At 38.3% G+C, this 17,837-nt stretch overlaps 4 protein-coding genes across 7 annotated transcripts; 2 read left to right on the top strand and 2 right to left on the bottom strand.

Moving 5' to 3' along the window:
• Positions 1-2,737: 2,737 nt before the first annotated feature.
• Positions 2,738-4,411, top strand: LGT8 (glucosyl transferase family 8). The gene has a single exon (XM_008223258.3). The coding sequence runs from the start codon at positions 2,929-2,931 to the stop codon at positions 4,099-4,101; it is 1,173 nt and encodes a 390-aa protein (XP_008221480.2). The 5' UTR covers positions 2,738-2,928; the 3' UTR covers positions 4,102-4,411.
• A 992-nt stretch (positions 4,412-5,403) lies between these two features.
• GLP7 (germin-like protein 7) lies at positions 5,404-6,279 on the bottom strand. Its single transcript, XM_008223257.2, has one exon. The coding sequence runs from the start codon at positions 6,277-6,279 to the stop codon at positions 5,614-5,616; it is 666 nt and encodes a 221-aa protein (XP_008221479.2). The 3' UTR covers positions 5,404-5,613.
• Positions 6,280-6,417: 138 nt separating this feature from the next.
• Positions 6,418-10,668, top strand: LOC103321452 (neurofilament heavy protein). Of its 4 annotated transcripts, XM_008223253.2 has the most exons (10): positions 6,704-6,819; positions 7,022-7,131; positions 7,236-7,268; positions 7,430-7,580; positions 7,783-8,457; positions 8,589-9,134; positions 9,259-9,323; positions 9,505-9,640; positions 9,779-9,889; positions 10,307-10,668. In XM_008223253.2, the coding sequence occupies exons 4-10, from the start codon at positions 7,539-7,541 to the stop codon at positions 10,334-10,336; spliced, it is 1,605 nt and encodes a 534-aa protein (XP_008221475.2). In that variant the 5' UTR covers positions 6,704-6,819; positions 7,022-7,131; positions 7,236-7,268; positions 7,430-7,538; the 3' UTR covers positions 10,337-10,668. The 4 variants fall into 4 exon arrangements, with proteins under 4 accessions (XP_088901471.1, XP_008221475.2, XP_088901470.1 ...); XM_089045345.1 differs by lacking the exon at positions 7,022-7,131 and having other exon boundaries at positions 6,418-6,819; XM_089045344.1 differs by lacking the exon at positions 6,704-6,819 and having other exon boundaries at positions 6,991-7,131.
• A 27-nt stretch (positions 10,669-10,695) lies between these two features.
• On the bottom strand, positions 10,696-13,662 carry FH8 (formin 8). Its single transcript, XM_008223252.2, has 2 exons — positions 12,326-13,662; positions 10,696-12,224 (listed from the first exon to the last, which is right to left on the bottom strand). The coding sequence occupies exons 1-2, from the start codon at positions 13,522-13,524 to the stop codon at positions 10,904-10,906; spliced, it is 2,520 nt and encodes an 839-aa protein (XP_008221474.2). The 5' UTR covers positions 13,525-13,662; the 3' UTR covers positions 10,696-10,903.
• Positions 13,663-17,837: the final 4,175 nt, after the last annotated feature.

The raw sequence follows: 17,837 nt of genomic DNA on the forward strand, positions 1-17,837 counted from the left end.
AATTTTCCAATTAGAGCAATTTTGTTTCTTCTAAATCTTGTCATTTTCCCCTAATTTAATTTTGTACATAAAAGTGATTATTTAATATATTGTTTTCTCGAATGGCATGTCCCACCCTCTTATTTGTCATGTGTCGGTAATTCATAACATATAATTAATTTCTGTCAATTTAGTGATAAGCAGTCTTAGGCTAACAAATCATCTCACTCCAGCTAACTCTTTAAAAAAGTATTAAATATTAAAGAGGAAATTTGTACTTGGAATTGTCACATCACTTGTTACATCATACTTGGCATGCATTCATTTGTCACTATATCATATGTATTTGATTGAGGTATAATTTATACTCTGTAGAATCTGTCGTCTATGTAAATAAATTAATTAATTAAAACAACCATATATAGACCAATGTTAGCGATCTGTTGCCATCCAAAAATAAATAAATAAATATGATAAAGAATATGTAGGATGCATGAAAATGATGTTTGATGTGTTCTTCTCTTGACTAGGTAAAAATGCAGGTCATGGATCATGGAGCGTGGTAGGTGGAAATCATTAATCACACCTTAGGTTCATGAATAAAACAAGGGTACAGGTTATAGTGCTGCAGAGAAGCTAGACACTTATATTACTAAAAGAAAAATATATATATATTTTTTTGAGACGTTACATTGTTAAATTATAGTGTTAATTATTTATCATGTGAAATATCATTTAAATATATGATCGAGATTGATAGTCGATCAACATAACATGCTAAACATGAATTATCCTTCACAATAAAGAAAAACAGAGTCTATACTAGAATAGTAATGTGAAAAAAATATAACGTACCATACCGTTTGGGAAATTTTATTTTAATCACAATACCGTTTGAAAATTAAATAATCTTAATTTGACTAATTCAGCAAGGTTTTTGTATAAATGCTGCAGCATATACATATTTGCGTGCGTTTAATAAAACGAAAAAAGGAGAAACAGAAACACCACTTGTTACTTATTATTAGGCAGGGGAGAACTTGGGAGCACGTGGGGGCACGTGGGGCATAAGCGAAAGAGGCAGAGGCAGAGAAGAGATGCTTATTGCCAGGCTGAACGCAGCCGCCAACAGCATCAGTAAACAGCTGGCATTTGGTCAGTGGAGGCGAAGAATAAAAGCTTTGTCCCAAATTTGCAACAACAAAAAAGGGGCGTTATTTCCTCGCCCATGTTGCTGAGCTGTCTTTTGCTGCCTTCTCTGACCTGGCACTTCGTTTCTATATTTCTTTTCATAGTTTTTTTTGTTTACGAGGTATTTTCTCATTTGCTCAGTTGTCAAATAAATAAATAATATAAAATATAAACTAGTCTTTTATATAATGGTATTTGTTTATATTCAATTGGATGAGATTTCATATTCGACTAGCATAAATAATAATGGCGGTACACATTTGTAATGACTTGAATGGCTAGTTGGTTTTTGCTAGTCTCATTGTTAGTGTTTGAATTTTATTTTTAAAAAAAAGAAAAAAAAAAGAAAAATCGTTAAATGGGAGTTTCACTAAAACACCTAAAATGGGGGTTGAAATTATAGAAAAACCCAAGCACTATTTAAACATATAAACACACCCAAAACTCATCATTACACACACTCAAAACTCATTTATAAACACACCCAAAAAGTTAACTTTGGGGTTAATTTTAGGTGTATTTCTATGTTTAAATAGTACTTGAACTTTTTTATAAATACATATTTATGATTGGATTTATTTATAAATTTGTATAAAATTAATGTACAGTTGTCCACACTATCAATCTTTAATGAATGAGAATTAAGGCTTGTTGGGCGGTGACAAGGAAAAGACTTGTGATTCTGGAGATGCGGTAGGAGAGAGAGAGAGAGAGAGAGAGAGAGTTAAATGAGTATTAATTCTGACATCGGAGTTTTCAATAATGCATTAATGAAATCAATCCGTATCCCTTTATTTGTTAAATTTAGTTTTTATTTATTTATATTTAGCATCCCCATTAACATTAAATCAAAATCCCAAACCCTTGTTCTTCTGCAAATTTGGAGCAAAACTGAGGGTTGTTAAACATAAATGCAAATTAATTTCATTAGCGCAGCCCTAATCCTAATTTGGAATTCATCATTCATGCACACACTGTTCCAAATAATTTCCATGTACGTACGGTGCTATTGTTACCTAATTTAACCCAGTTACAAATATACCCAGAATACCTTTAATTTAGTTGGATAACCATTTTTAAAAATTATTTTTTGATGTTTTAATTGTACAAAGATTGAAAAATAAAATAATTATAAAATTGTAATTATGAATTTGTTAAATGATGGATAATCTTTAGCATCGTTACTTCAGAGTTTCGACGTCGTTTTTTTAAAACCAGAAATCTATGCTATATAGCAGCGGTTCGAAAGTCAAGTCAAATCATGGAACAAAAACACAGAGAGAAAAACAGAGGGAGGAGGAGATGCTTCCTCCTTCTCGAACCTGTTCCTCTGTCTCTATTTCCGCGTTTCGTTTTTTCCTTTTGAAACGCATTTTTGCAACAACAAGCGTGTCTGGCTTTTTTATTTCCTTTTTTGTTTGTTTTATTTCCTTATTTTCACATTATGATTTGATTGCATTTGACCTTGCCTATTAATTATTTTCTTTGCCTAATTAGTTATTATACAAATGGCAAATCTCCACAACCGTCTCTTTCCTCTCTCTCTCTATAATAACTATCTCCACACCCAGACACCCAGACACACACACACACCCACCCACCCCACCATTCCCCACCATTGCTGTTACAACATTCATTTTCTCCACCCAAAAAAAGAAAAAAGAAAAAGAAAAAAGAAAAAGAAAAAGAAGAAGAAGAAGAAGAAGAAGAAGAAAACACAACAAACAAATCCCATTTCTCCTCCCAAAGCGGCGAGCAATGCTCCCATTCCGGCTATACGCCGCCGTTTTGTTCGTCCTCAGTATCTCCCTCCTCTTCCCTCCGTTCTGCATCGGGATTCGCTCCTTCCCGACCAGGGCGATCGACGCCGGAGATGCTTCCGAACTCGCCTCCGCCGCCTGGGCGAGATTCTCTGAGGCGCCGGATTACCGTAACGGAGCAGACTGCGCCGTTTCGATGAACAAGGAAATGGTGTCCTCCTGCGACCCTTCCCTGGTCCACATCGCCATGACTCTCGACTCCGAGTATCTCAGAGGCTCCGTGGCTGCCGTACACTCGGTTCTCAAGCACGCTTCTTGCCCCGAGAACGTCTTCTTCCACTTCGTCGCCGCAGAGTTCGACCCGGCGAGTCCACGGGTCCTGACCCAACTCGTCCGATCCACCTTCCCCTCCCTCAATTTCAAGGTCTACATCTTCCGGGAAGACACCGTCATTAATCTCATCTCGTCTTCGATTCGGCAGGCGCTCGAGAACCCGCTCAACTACGCCAGAAATTACCTGGGCGATATTTTGGGGCAATGCGTGGACCGGGTCATTTACTTGGACTCGGATGTGCTGGTGGTCGACGACATTCACAGGCTCTGGAACATTTCTCTGTCCGGGTTGCGGGTCATCGGAGCCCCGGAGTACTGCCACGCCAACTTCACTAAGTATTTCACCGACGGGTTCTGGTCCGACCCGGTTCTTTCCCGTGTCTTTTCCTCAAGAAGACCCTGCTACTTCAACACAGGGGTGATGGTGATGGACTTGGTGAGGTGGAGACAGGGAAATTACAGAAAGAGGATTGAGAACTGGATGGAGTTGCAGAGAAAGAGAAGGATTTACGATTTGGGTTCTTTGCCACCATTTTTGCTGGTTTTTGCCGGGAACGTGGAGGCTATAGACCACAGGTGGAACCAGCACGGGCTTGGCGGCGACAACGTCAGAGGGAGCTGCAGGTCTCTTCACCCTGGTCCAGTGAGTTTGCTACATTGGAGTGGCAAAGGCAAGCCTTGGGTTAGGCTTGAATCCAAGAACCCTTGTCCGCTTGACCATCTTTGGGAGCCTTACGATCTTTACAAGCCGCTCCGTCATCACAACGCAGCAAAGTTCCAAGCTTTATCGTCGATTTCTGCTTCTACATTGATTGGGTTTTCCAGCTATTTGTCATGAGGCGGGGTTATGATTCTTTCATACATTGTTCAGAGATTCTATTCTTTTGATAGCCATAGGGCCATGTACAGATTGGTTGAATTTTAGGTGAAATTGTTGGAGAAAATTCATGTGTCTTCTTCTTCTTCTTCACTGGAGTTCTTGTTTCTGAATTTTCTTGGTGCTTTACATATATGAGACAGATTCAATTCAATTCCTATTTTGGAGGTTCCAATTCTTGGGACCATTTTGGCGATTGAATGATTTCTTTGTATGTAATCTGGGTCTCAAGAGGGAAGAGAATATCATACACTTGTTCTTGCTTCTTTCATTTCAAGTTCCATTCTTTTATTTTTGTTCATCTTAATTATTTACAGGCTGTGTTTTTGGTGTATGCTCTTCTCTTCCCTTTCACTGACTCGCCATTACTGCCATTATTGCAAATTTGAAAGTGACCCCAAGAAAATGAATGACAATGAAGAAGATAGTAAAAATGTGATCTGTGAATGGGTTCACGGACCTTTCTTGGGAGCGTCACAGACTCACAGCCTGACACAACACAAAACTCTTCGTTATTTTCAACCCAATTATAATTCCAATTTTTATATAACTCATAATTTTAATTTATACTAACATAAAGATGATATATTTTAATTAATTGGGTGGCTAGGAGTTGGAGGGGAGGAGCTTTTAAACTCTTGTTGCAAGCTCATTCGGTTTCTGGCGGAAGATGTGCGTCAACAAAAGATATTAAAATGGGTGGTTTGGGAGGCTTTTGCAAATTTGTGTACCACGTATTCATGTCATGATGCCGAGAGAGAGACGCCAATAAGCTGCTGCCAAATTCCCTAAATTTCCTAAGAACATCGTTAGTTGGAGCTTCTATTCTTCAAATTGGACTTTTTCCATCCAACTCTTTGAGCTTAACAAAATCAAACTTGGTTCCGGGTTAAGGGTTTTGTCAACGAAGTTGAGCTAAATGAAAAATGACGTTGATTTACACACCAGTATGTGTGAGAAACCATTCCTTTTGTAATTTAGACTATAGCTTATTTAAAAAATCAAAAATCAAAAATCAAACTTGGTTCATAAAGATTGACCTTTTTACTGCTAAGAATCAAGTTATTACCAGAAAGTTTCTTTTTACCCAAAGTTAATTTTGCAAGTGAATGACTGCCAAGCGCTGACAAAAATTTGGTTGCTTTGTGATGATGGGTACCAAACATAGAAAAGAAGCCCTTTCTTGTTTTCGTGACAGCGAAGAGGTGCACAATAAAACCAATTGTTTTTTTCACTACAATTGCAACTTGCACTGAGACTGACTGAGCTGAGTAAATGAGCTGGGATCCAATCACTTTATTCTTTCCATTTCTACACATGCTTCATATTTTCCATTCATATTACAATATATTATATAGTTATATATATGTGACCGTTGGCATGTGTATTTATTTGAAAACCTAAGCTAAACTTTCCACTTTCCTCGCAGCCATATATGCAAAAGCAACATGTATAATAAACAAATAAATATGTTCAACCTCCCAAGTTCTTTCGAATCCTGGCAACGTCCAGGTCACTAATTTGAAAAGCATTCTTCAATATAGCAACTGGGATTGAAGGCTTTGAAGTGAAGGTGGCAAGTGAAACAATCTGTGCACCAGGGTTCTGGCTACTGAACCCGGCCAAGACCAGTGCTTGGTTCACGGAGTCGTAGTTGTACAGAAAATGAACGAGGCTCTTTGGGAACACAAATGACTCACCAGGCTTCAGTTGCTGGGTAAACACACGGTTGGAGGTGTCCACAAAGCCCACAAGAAGGAGCCCTTTGAGGCAGATTGCGACTTCTGAGGCCCTTGGGTGCAAATGTGGAGGCACCAACCCATTGGCCGCTATGTCAACCCGGGCCATGGTCAGGCCCAATGTGTTGACCCCGGGTAGGTTAAGCGTGTTTGTCAGGGTGGCGTTGAACCCGAAAGGGTTAGCTTTCGGGTTGCCTGGCTTGGATAGGACAGATGTGGTGAAATGGGATGAGTTTGCTAGCTTTGGATTGATGCAGGGTGCGCCATTGAGGTAAAATGACTGGGGAATTTTTGTATCTGCTACGCAGTAATCCTGAAGCGGATCCGGGTCGGGTTTGGCCTGGCCCAATAGAAGAGCTAGGGTGACAAATAATTGGACAAAGGAAGAATTGATTCTCATTTTGGTTGTGTGGTTTCCAGTAAGCAAAGTTTGGAGCAATATATAGAGAAAATGTGGGACAATGATGCTTAGCAAAATTAGTGGTTAATTGGGGTAGACGATTGAGTAGCTTAGAGGGCAATAGAGGAGGAAAATACAAGGCAAGTTAAAGGAGAGATAAAGCCCAGAAAGGCTCAACGATGCAGATTGTTGTGATTTTGCCATCAGTAGGTTCATTGGGCTTGGCCCCTTGGGCCCATATGTTCGCCATCCTCAAACGACGTCGTTTTACTCTTGTTTTCTTTGTATAGTTTGGTTCAACCAATTGAAAATTGAATGGGGGGAGGGACCACATGCGTACCAAGTAGCTAAGATAATTATTAATTTTAGATCTTAGATTAGAGGCTTAGAAACCTGTCACATGTAACTTTCACTATCATGTCTTTGTTTACTGTAGTGCACTCTAAAGTGGTCCATCTACCATATTTTCATGCCTGATCTGATCACTGTCTTCAACTTCTTGGTGTATCTCTGAAGCCCCGAAAGGAGAGATTTCCACAGGTATCATTATTACTACTTTTTTCCCACCAAAAAAATATTATAAGTTTGTTAAGATTGACAGTCTTAATCTTTGTTTATTCAATATGGCCACTCTAATTTGTTGTTGAACCCTCATAATAACCCAACTAATCTCTATTTTCCTATTAATTACACTTCCATTTTGACATCATGTGCTGTGTGTTTTTGATTTCCAAATTTCCAGTCATCAATTCATCATGTACTTGAGACTGAGAGAGAGAAAGTCCTTGACTGTTTAACCTTTTCATCTCGGAATGGTGCTAGTAAAAGCCAAATCTTTTTTGGAAACATATTGTGGGTCATCTCCAGCTTTCAGCTTTGAGCTTTGAGCTTTCTTTTTTTAATTTTCTCCCATACAATTGTCTTGTTTTGATGATTGATTGGCTTTATCATTGTAGGAGTTCCCAGAAGTGCCAGAAACAGTGAAAAAGGTAAAGTGATAATGCTACTCTAGAAAACGAGCAGAGGAGAACACATGGACATGTTTTTATCTATAAAATTCTTTTCTTCTTGCAATTTTGAAGTCTTTTTCTTTTTGTCCCCATTCTGGTTTTTCTTACTCTTGGTATATTTTTCTTGCGTGATCCAATAGATTGGTGATATGCCCCCCTGCTAGTCAAAGCCCCGTGCTGTACACAGTTTGTGTCCTGCTGTGTAGGTCTCTGGTAGCTCAACATTTGAACCCCTTCCTTGCAGAGCTAATGGGTGAATCAATAGTAGATTTCGCAAATGATGCTGATGAGGTACACTTTTTTGTCCCTAGATTTGATAAAAAAAGCGACCAATCTGTAAAATTTGTTTGCAATTATTGTCTTTTGAGCCTTATGTTTTGTGGGTTGCTGATTGATTCAAAATATATGATTGCTAGATTTGCTAGTTTGTTGTCTCTGTTCTTGCTTCAGAATATGCTTTTGGATTTTTGGTTTTTTCTGTTGAATAAAACAGGTGGGAGAGGCAGCTGCTTCAAATTCTTCAAATCCTGCTCTGGAAGTGTCGGTTTCGTTCGGTAGGTTTGAGAATGATTCACTGTCTTGGGAGAAATGGTCAACATTCTCACCAAACAAGTACTTGGAAGAAGTTGAGAGGTGTGCGACGCCTGGTTCAGTGGCTCAGAAAAGGGCCTATTTTGAAGCCCATTACAAGAAGATAGCTGCTAGGAAAGCTCAGGAGCTTCTGGAGCAAGAGAAGCAGATGCAAGATGATCCCTTTAGGTCAGATGATCAGAAGGGTGGAGATCAGATCGATTGCGGGACACATTTTGAAATTGATTTAACTAACAGTCAAAGTACTACCCAAGCAAATTATCAAGAAACCAATTTTGACAATCAGACAATTAGTACTCATGTGGATGATCTCAAGGAGGATGATGTTATCACCATAGAATGTCAAAGCTCATTGACAGAGGGAGAGAAAGAAACAACTGATAGCGTTACGGCTAGTCCCAACATGAACAATCCGGAGGAACTTATTTTAGAGAAAGAAGCGGAGAATGTCCCTGCTGAGTCTGAAGGGATACAGGAAATTCCAAGGAGTTTGGACAATGAAATGGGAAAGGCTCCAGAAGTTAAAGAGGAAAAAGAGAAAAAACCAAGATTGCTTCTTCGGAAGGGATCTCAGAAGGTGAAGTAATTATTTCTTTAATCCATTTAGGAAAACTTATCCGCAGATACCGTGTTCTATATCTCATAATCTAAGAACTTGTTTGGTTGAAGTCTGATGTCTTATATCTTTTGCATTTTTCTGTTTTATAGGTTACTACTGGAGTGAGCAAGGAGAGAAATGTGGCAAATGTTAAGAAGAAACCAATTCCACAAATAACTAAAACACCACAGAAATCCACCCCTAGAGTGTCAAAGCCTATATCAACTTCCACCCTTAGAGTGTCAAAGCCTATATCAACTTCCACCCCTAGATTGTCAAAGCCTATATCAACTTCCACTGCTAGAGTGTCAAAGCCTATATCTACTTCCACCCCAAGAGCGTCAAAGTCTATATCAACTTCTATTGCAACACCTGCACCTCGATCCTCAGTAAAAATGGGCAACACTTCATCTTTACCTAGGAGCAAAAATCCTTCCATTGAGGACACCAAGAAAGTTCCTCCTAAGTCTTTGCACATGTCACTTAGTTTGGATCCCGCAAAGTCTGATTCAGCTTCACCGACAACCGCCAGAAAATCTTTCATTATGGAGAATATGGGAGATAAGGACATTGTCAGACGAGCATTTAAGACATTTCAAAACAATTACAACCAACCGAAATCCTCCAGTGAAGAGAAATCTTCAACACCAACGCAGGTTTGTCATTTAAGTACGTTTTATTGTTTGAAGAAATGACCAGCTTCTTTTTATTTTATATGTAAGTTTTGCATTAGCGTGTCTAACATCAAAGTTTTATTATGGAAATTTCATTATCAAGCAGCTCTCTACAAAGGGGAAAGAATCAAGAGTTTCCACTTCAGTGCTCCTGCCAAAAGAGAATGGAGGGTAATGTCTTAAACTCACATTTGACTGCCAACAGATGTATTTGTAATATACATCCTCTGTCCATCTGATACTTGCATAATATCACGCTTTGCATGTTATATGCTATCTTATTTCACATTGTGGATTTAAACTTTATTTGGTGTCTGAATTACTTTGTTTGCATTAAATTTTTCCGTCATAGGTCTCTAGAAAAAGGAACACCTAAGGCTGCTCCATCATCTTTTGGTTTGAGAAATGATGAAAGAGTAGATAAAAGAAAGGAGGCAAAATCCAATCCCAAAGAGGCAGAGAGATTGCACTACCAACCAAAGTCAAAGGTATATCTCACAAATAACTATTCTTTTAAGGAGCATATTAGCCTATGACTTGCTATATAACTCATCAGAAATAGAATTATATCATAAGTACTACAAAAGTTGAAAATGTTATTTCTAAGAACTGTATGCTTGCCACAGGGTCAAAACGAAGCAGAGATAAAAAAGCTGAGACATAGCCTTAATTTTAAGACTACTCCCATGCCAGGTTCTTACCGCAGACAAAAAATGTCAAAAAGTACTTCAGAAAAGGTATAGCGTAATTGTGGTTTTATCTTATGGCATAAGATCAATTGTTCCATTTTGTATATTTTGAGTAGATCTATCATTCTTTTGCGAAGTTCCTTGTGTCACAAATGAGCTTTCATGTCTAACTTAAGCCAGGTTTAGGGGCTTACTTTGCATTAGAGTCTAAAGCCTCCCATTTGTTGAGCTCTTCGGAACAAGTATAAAAACTAAAGGTTGTTATGCATATGCAAAAATATAATAAGTTCAACACATTAAATGCACATGTGCAAGAAGGAAAGATGTATGTATGCCTTAACACAAGCATTTCAATCTGTACAATGAGTTACTTCGCTGCATTTCAAGAGCTATTTGTGTGGTTAATTCGTTTTGAGGTTTTTTTCTTTCCATAATTAATGTGAACTGTGATTATGGTATATGTAGGAAAGTTCCAAGAATGAAACCCATCGGTGACCGAATCTGCTAGGCCGAAACGTCACACTTCATCTACAGTGAAACACATCTTCACAGGCTAGACAAGAGAAAATATGTGTAAGGAATTGGTTCTCATCAAGGGTGCATGCTTAAATATTATTGCTGAGCTGATGACAAAATGATCATGATGAGTGAAAAACTGTGTATCTCGATGGCTAGACAAGACCTACCTTTGCTGCCATTCGTTGCCAAATTAGTCTCCTACTCTAATTATCCCAAATAGTTATCAGAATTGTACTTATTGCCTATGAAAGGATGTAACTGTGGGAAATATTAAAATTACATGGAGATCTTATAGTTGGTTGCAGAAATCTGGACACTATGATTACACCATAATCTCAGACCAAAGAATAATTGAAAGAATAAATATTTGTGGATCAAACGCATGTAGGCATTACTGGGAAAGACAGAAGAAGACCAACACTACGAGCTATTGACTGAAAGTTTGCAAAGGTTTTGAATACACTTGAAACTTTGAAAAATCACTCAGCTATATACTGATTGTAATTGTGCCTTTCGAAATCTATATACATTTTAAAATCCAATTCAGAAATCATTATCTGAGTCACTGTTAGTGCTCCTAGAATTTCCTGACATGAAATTTTTAGGTAAGATTGGGAACCTTACGGGGTTCCTTGGTGGTGAGTTTGCTGATGATGTTCCTAAACTTGTTGTCACCGTCTTCCTCTTCTGTATATTTCGAGAAATTTCAACACATGCTTGATCCACCATGCCTAGAAAATCTTTAACTATGACAAATAGTTGAAATGAGTGTGCCCCTTTATCCTTAGAAGCCCCTGCTTGATAATATTCTGTTGTTTTCTTTACTAACTCCATCACACTTTTCTGCTGTTCTCTCACCACCGTTAGCTCTTCTTCGGCTGCTTCAAGAAAAGCCTTCATTTCTCTTACAAATCTTCCACCACCATTGTTCTCACATTGGATTACAAGTTCTCTAATTTCTGCCACACGGGTTGTGAGAGCTGAGCATGTCCCTGCAAAGCTGTCATAATCTATAGCAGCTGTCTTCTTCACATTAGAGAACTCAGCACTGATGCCTCCAACCATAGGCAATCCTAACATCATATACTCTTTCTCTCTGTCCTCTTTTGGTTTTAGATTCTCAGAGCTTAAGTTTCTGTTATGGCTCTGGCTGCTGCTCCGACTCAAGCTATGATTTGTGTTGATAACACACCGTTTCCCCTCAGACCGAATTACTTCTTCCACAACAAAATGAAGAAGAGTAGTTTTCCCATCACTGCTCCTAACATCGGATAGCTTTCGAAGAGAACTGAGGTTGAAAGCTTGTGCATTTCCTCTTGAAGTTCCTGCATTCATGCGATTTCCAGCCTTGAGAATTGCCTCTAGCAGTTTCATAAACAGTCCTCGCGTTCGAAGTTCCTTGCATCCTAGTTCAAGTGTTCGTAAAGACCCCTTAAGGTTCAGAATCTCCAAGTCGTAGTTGTATCTGAAGAGCATGGCATTAAGTCGAGTAAAAGCGGTTGGGACAGCTTTCAGAATGTGGTAAAGGAAGCATTCGGCATCGGCAAGCCTTGTGGGATCTCCATTGTACTCAAGGATTTGCGATTGTTCTTCTTCAGTTGGGGCAATTCTAGCAAGCTTTTCAAGAGTCTCTGCATTTAGACCTCTACCCTCCATGAGCACATCAAGGATTTCCTTGCGAGAAATGGTCAATGACTTTATAACAATTGCAATGTTCTGGGACTTCCTGGCATCTAGGATACAGATCTGTGGTGATGGACCAACGTTGGTGCCTCTTGGGTTCACTTGGTTGCTGTCTCTTTTGGGGGATAACCGGTTGGTGGCAACATATCCAAAAAGAGCTTCCATAAGGTCACCATCAAATCTGAAAGTAGCAAGATTGTTAGTTTCAGAATATTCAAAACCAAATACAATTGGGGTAAGTGTTGCATATAAATCTTGGTAAAATTGAACTTTTATCATTACCTAAATGAACCATCAATCTTGTCCCAGACCATGGAATGCTGAGTATTATTAGTATTCACTTTGTCCCAATGCAGTGGCTTCAGTTTTACCTGACCATTTCCTGCTCCTGATGAAGACTCTGCTGGTTTACTATCACCCTCCATCCCTTTTGGCCCCGTAGACGGTTTTGACAGGGCGTTCAAACTACGTGCTTTAGGCTTTGGTGGTGGAGGGGCCGGCGGTGCAGAACTATTCATAGCTACAATTGTTGATGGTGGTGGAGGAGGTGGAGGTGCCGCGGGGCTTTTCTTATTTGAAATTGGCAAAGGAGGCAGCAGAGGTGGCGGCGGCGGTGTTGGTGGTGGAGAAGGGGGAGGCGGAGGACTTGATGATCGAATAGTTAGCTCAACTTCTGCCTCTGATTTCTCAACAGCCTTGAGAGCCATTGATCTAATTCGATTCGGATCACTTACTTCTGATACATCATTGATGTGGGATGATGAAGACTTTCCTCTGAGCAGAGGAACTTCTTGTATAGGCTCATGCTTTCTCCTTCTAATCCCTTCAGCATCATCATCATCATCATCATCATCACCATTAATTTCTTCTCCATTCTTGGGATTGCACAAAACCTCCTTATTGAAACTCTTCTTTGAGTTTCTCTCTTCAAGCTTTCTCCAGTAAAGCACATCCAGGCCATTCTCATCAACAATGAACCCCTTAAGATTTCCATCATATCTTGCAAACTCATTGCGATCCACCACAGGAGGCTGAGGCCGGCCTCCTTGGGAACCTGTGCTACTAGTACCACTGCCACCACCATTAATCTTTCTTCTCCGCTTTGCAACCACGAACCGTTGGACTAAAAAGAAAAGCAACCCAGAAACCACCAGAGTGCAAGCTGCAGTTGTGCCCACTGCCTTTGCAATCAAACTCTCATTGGATGAAGACTTTTGTGGCGCAGCTGGCAGCACTGGCTGTGGCTGCGGTTTTGCTTGTGTTGGCGGGGGCAATGAAGGAGAGATTGGAGCAATCTGTGGTGTTGGAGCTGGAGCTGGAGCTGGAGCTAGAGCTGGAGCTAGGGCTGTAAATGGATAGAAAGTTTCAATATTTTGGCCATGACAGAGAGGAAGGACAAAAATACCATTAAAGCAAAAAACAAAGAACAAGTTGAGATTGAGAAGCAGCAGCTGCCATGGCTGCTGAATCATCATAGCCATGAAGCTTTTGGCGGATTTGAAGAGATGGGGTTATTGAAACTGAATCTGTTGGAAGCTTCTGTATTGTTTTTGTTGACATCGAATGAATGGAAGTTGTCTATGTCTATGGCTTTGGATTTGTCGTGTGCTTTTTGGGGTTTGGTGGCTGAAAGCTTCAAAGATAGTTGTTAGTCGGTTGTCTCCAATTTTTCCCTTCCCGGGCTCTTTTATATATTCAACCACTCATAAGACCGTTCCAATTGGATTAAGTTCATATCCCACTAACTACAATCGTTTGCTTTATTAACACAAATATTGGATTTTTAATTCATATAATTAATTAAATAAATGATTAAAAAAAAATTGGAGCGTGGTAGGTTTACTATGTCAAACTCAAAATTGTGGACATTTTGTTGAGGTGGTAAATCACCGAATTTTTCTTTTGTTTATATAATAATGGAATTGAGAGAGAGAGAGAGAGAGAGAGAGAGAGAGAGAGTCTTGTACGAAACGAAATGGTAAATGAATGAACAAAAAAGAAAGTCAGAAAAGGAGAGACTTTCTCATCACCTTAATTTCAGGGCTTTAATCATTATAATTTTTACCAGTTGAGAAAGGGTTGGCCCTTCACGCGTTGAAAACCAATTTAAGCCAAAGACGTAATAATTGGTCAACGACCCCGTTTCATATTTAGGGGGAAGAAATTAAATGTAGGTTGATGAGCTCAATGCGAGATTATGTTCAAAATTTGGAGAGAAGTGGCTCACCAAATTGGATGATTTATTGTCTTTAACTGCTTGTATGTAGTGGTTGGAAGAAACTACAAATTGATTACCAACCCGAAAAACCAAACAAGTGTACAATTTGAAATGAAATAAAATATCTATGGGACCCTTTTACCCATAAAATCTTTGTATCTGAATGATTTTGGTGATTGCATGATTGCATGATTGCATTGCATGGCAATCACCAATTATATGAAATTATTCCCTTATAGCTTCTAAATCTTAAGCTATGATACAACCCTCCCCTGGAGTAATTAACCATGGACAGTAAGCCCTACACTCAAATATTATCGTGGCAATTCTTCTCAATCTTAAGACATGGCATATTTTAAGTAAATATGGTGTATGGCTGGCTTGCAAAACATCGTTGTGGGTCTAAAAGTAGTTGGCCCATACTCCATATTACAAAAGATTTTCGAACACAAATTAAAATGTGAGTCCATCGCATTTTGGTTGTAAGTTGCAATGGGGCTCAAAAGCCCATTAAGAAACACTCTTAAATATCAATTTATGAAGAAAATAGAAAGAAAAAGAAAAGGCAGAGTTTGGGTCAAATGCATGTCATTTTCTTTCAAAGATACCATTAGCAAATATGTAAGCTTGAGAGAGAACTACATGCAGTTGCAATTGAAATGTAACAAATGGGATCAAAGGAGAAGAGAAGAGAAGAGAAGAATAAATAGAGTGAAGGAAAGGAAAGGACAGATGAGAAACAAAGCCGAGTCGAAATGTTTATGGGAGAGAGAGGGAGAACTGAAATTAAATTAGGATTATAGTAAAAAAGATTCAATAAATAGGGCCAAATAAGAAGTAGCTTGGTTAAAAGCACAACCTTGACCTTGACCTCAACCTCGAAACATACCTCGAAAGGGACCTACTGTATCGTTTCGGGGAAGGAGAGTAGGAATACCTGCCAAAGATAATGCAATTTAACAAGTCCAAAATGAATTATTACAACCAACATGGCCAATAATCAACAACACAACAGGAGAGCAAAAAAAAAAAAAAAAAAAAAAGGCCTTTCTGAAACAAAAACACACCTTGAGACCATCTCCAACCATGTTGGGGCTAAACTCAAATTTTCACCCTCCAAAATACAACTATTCATGTATTTTCATGACTCAAATTTTTTTTTCCTCCAATCTTATAGACTCATAATTTGAGTCCGCAACTTTATTAAATTGTTTAAGAATGATTAACCCCTAAATTTTGTTTCTTGTTAATTTTTCTTGACATTATTTTTGTTTCAACACTCGTGATTTAATTTTCTAAACATTTTAACCTAAAAAAAATAAAATTCCAAAACATAATTGAATTTCACTTAAAAAATAAAAATAAGTACAATACCATACGTATGCCCGGAATAATTCGAACTCTTCATTGAATTATGTAAGTGTGTTTAAATTATCTAAGCATTTTTAAATAAACGACAATCATTAAATTTTACCGTTGAGATTGCTTAAAATTAATCATGATTATTGATTACAAATATAGTTGTTGGAATATTTAAAATAAAAAAACAAAAAAACAAACCAAAGCAATATCAGATTTTTGGCACAAAGTTCGCTAAACAGTGTAACCAAACTGAAACATTGTGTAGCACATGGGCTTCAAAAAAAAATAATAAAAAGCAGATTTTGGCCCCACAAAATTATCATCCAGGCAAAAAAGGGACTGGAATTCCACCCAAGAATTGAGATTTCTCAAATTTCCACCCCCCAAAATACATGGGTTGGAGATGGTATTTGGAGGCTAAACTCAAAATTTGAGTTTCCACCCCAAGGGTTGGAGATGGTCTGACCTTAACAAACCCAGTAAACATAATTCCTTGTTCCATCCACAACAATATACAACATTTTTATTTAGCTCAAGTGAAACAGAGAAAAAAGTGGTATTCTTGTGTGCACAGAATAGATGCTGCTGCACGTGTGATGTGGCATTGACATTCCAAATGTATCTGTAATACCCCGAAAAATTCAAGGGGGATTTTCATATTTTAGTGAAAAATAATATTATGGTGGAGAATGATTATAGGTATTTTATCAAGTGATTTTGGATGGAGACTATAAAATTAAGAGTGTTTAATTTGAAGTTGGACAAACATGACCAAAATACCCCTATGTGTGGATAATTACCAAAATATCCTTGTAGGCCAAAAAAAAAAAAAAAAAAAAAGAAGAATATGAAACGTTGAGGGAATTAAACCATCCTCCTCCCATTCTTCCTCCATTGCCTCAAGCTTTCAAAACCTCCATTATGAAAGGATGGGGATGAGTCACCTAGTCTAAGGTGGTGAGTCACCTAGCCTAAGAGATTTTTCTTAATGAAGCTGAAATCTTTTTAAGAACTAGGGGAGGTGAGATTTTGGCAGGAGGGAGAAGAAAAAGAAGAAGAAAAGAAAAGAAAAATCTCTAAGGAATTGGATCAAAAGTGTAGATTCGATAACTCCGAGAATCTCCGAAGGGTAAATTTGGTACTTTAGCTAGCTGGACTTGAGGTAGGGTTTCCTGATTGCCGATGAAGAATCTGATATGAGTGCCTACAATAAAAAAGGTCTCAACTCCCTCTTCACTGCAATATCAGCAGAAAAATTTGAGTTTATATGTCATTGCAAAACCAAAAGGAGGCTTGGGATGTTTTGGAAATTACTTATGAAGGAAATGCCATTGTCAGAGAATCAGAACTTCAACAACTGATGACTAAGTTTGAAAATATAAAGATGCTTGAAGCTAAAAAATTTGCTGAGTTTATGTTAGATTGAGTGTGGTGGTGAACGCTTGCAACAACCTTGGTGATGCAATTCCTGAATACAGAATAGTGAAAAAGATTTTGAGATCTCTGCCTATGATGTATCACACCAAGAAGATAGCGATTGAAGAGTGTAAGAATTTGAAAATTATAAACTTACTAAGTTAATTGGTTCTCTTACCACTTATGAGATGGAATTTCCAAAAATAAAGAAAAACAAGGGCATTGCACTAAATGCAGTGAAAGAAGATGAGAGTGACAATGTGTCTAAAGACAAAATAGATTATGCTTTGGTTACAAAACAATTTCGTAAGTTTTTAAAATCTAAGAATTCAAGACCTGGTGAACAAAGAGGAAATTTAGGTTCAAGTACAAGAGGGAGTCGTCCTCGTGAGTTTACTTCTGACAAGTTATCGCATACAACCAGAACTATGGAGAAAAGGGGCTCTAAAGATCAACCGAGTGCTTTGAATATGATGGATGTGGACACTTTGACTCTGAATGTGCAAATAACTTGAAAAAGCAAAATAGTGGGAAAAATAAAGTAATGGCGGTAACTTGGAGTAATAGTGAGTTTGATATTGATTCAAATTCAGAAAATGAAGATCAAATTGTTGCTTTCTCTGGGAGAATTCATGTGCAAAAAGATGAAAATTCCAATGTTGAAGAACCTGAGATAGAAGTGGTGATGAAGTAATTCAACAGTCTTTATGATTCCTATGAAAAATTGAAGAAGAAAAACGCAGAATTGGTGGATTAAATTGTGGGCCCCATAATTCACCCTTGTGGCGTACGACTCAT

Source organism: Prunus mume, linkage group LG2 (assembly GCF_029339155.1).
Source record: "Prunus mume cultivar Tortuosa linkage group LG2, ASM2933915v1, whole genome shotgun sequence".
Lineage (NCBI taxonomy): Eukaryota > Viridiplantae > Streptophyta > Magnoliopsida > Rosales > Rosaceae > Prunus > Prunus mume.

Coding starts and splice junctions, on each gene's coding strand:
- GLP7 (XM_008223257.2), bottom strand. CDS start 6,279: ATGAGAATCAATTCTTCCTTTGTCCAATTATTTGTCACCCTAGCTCTT.
- FH8 (XM_008223252.2), bottom strand. CDS start 13,524: ATGGCTATGATGATTCAGCAGCCATGGCAGCTGCTGCTTCTCAATCTC. Junction 12,225..12,325: donor AAGATTGATGGTTCATTTAG/GTAATGATAAAA, acceptor TGCTACTTTCAG/ATTTGATGGTGACCTTATGG.
- LGT8 (XM_008223258.3), top strand. CDS start 2,929: ATGCTCCCATTCCGGCTATACGCCGCCGTTTTGTTCGTCCTCAGTATC.
- LOC103321452 (XM_089045345.1), top strand. CDS start 7,539: ATGGGTGAATCAATAGTAGATTTCGCAAATGATGCTGATGAG. Junction 9,135..9,258: donor AATCTTCAACACCAACGCAG/GTTTGTCATTTA, acceptor ATTATCAAGCAG/CTCTCTACAAAGGGGAAAGA. Junction 9,641..9,778: donor ACTACCAACCAAAGTCAAAG/GTATATCTCACA, acceptor TGCTTGCCACAG/GGTCAAAACGAAGCAGAGAT.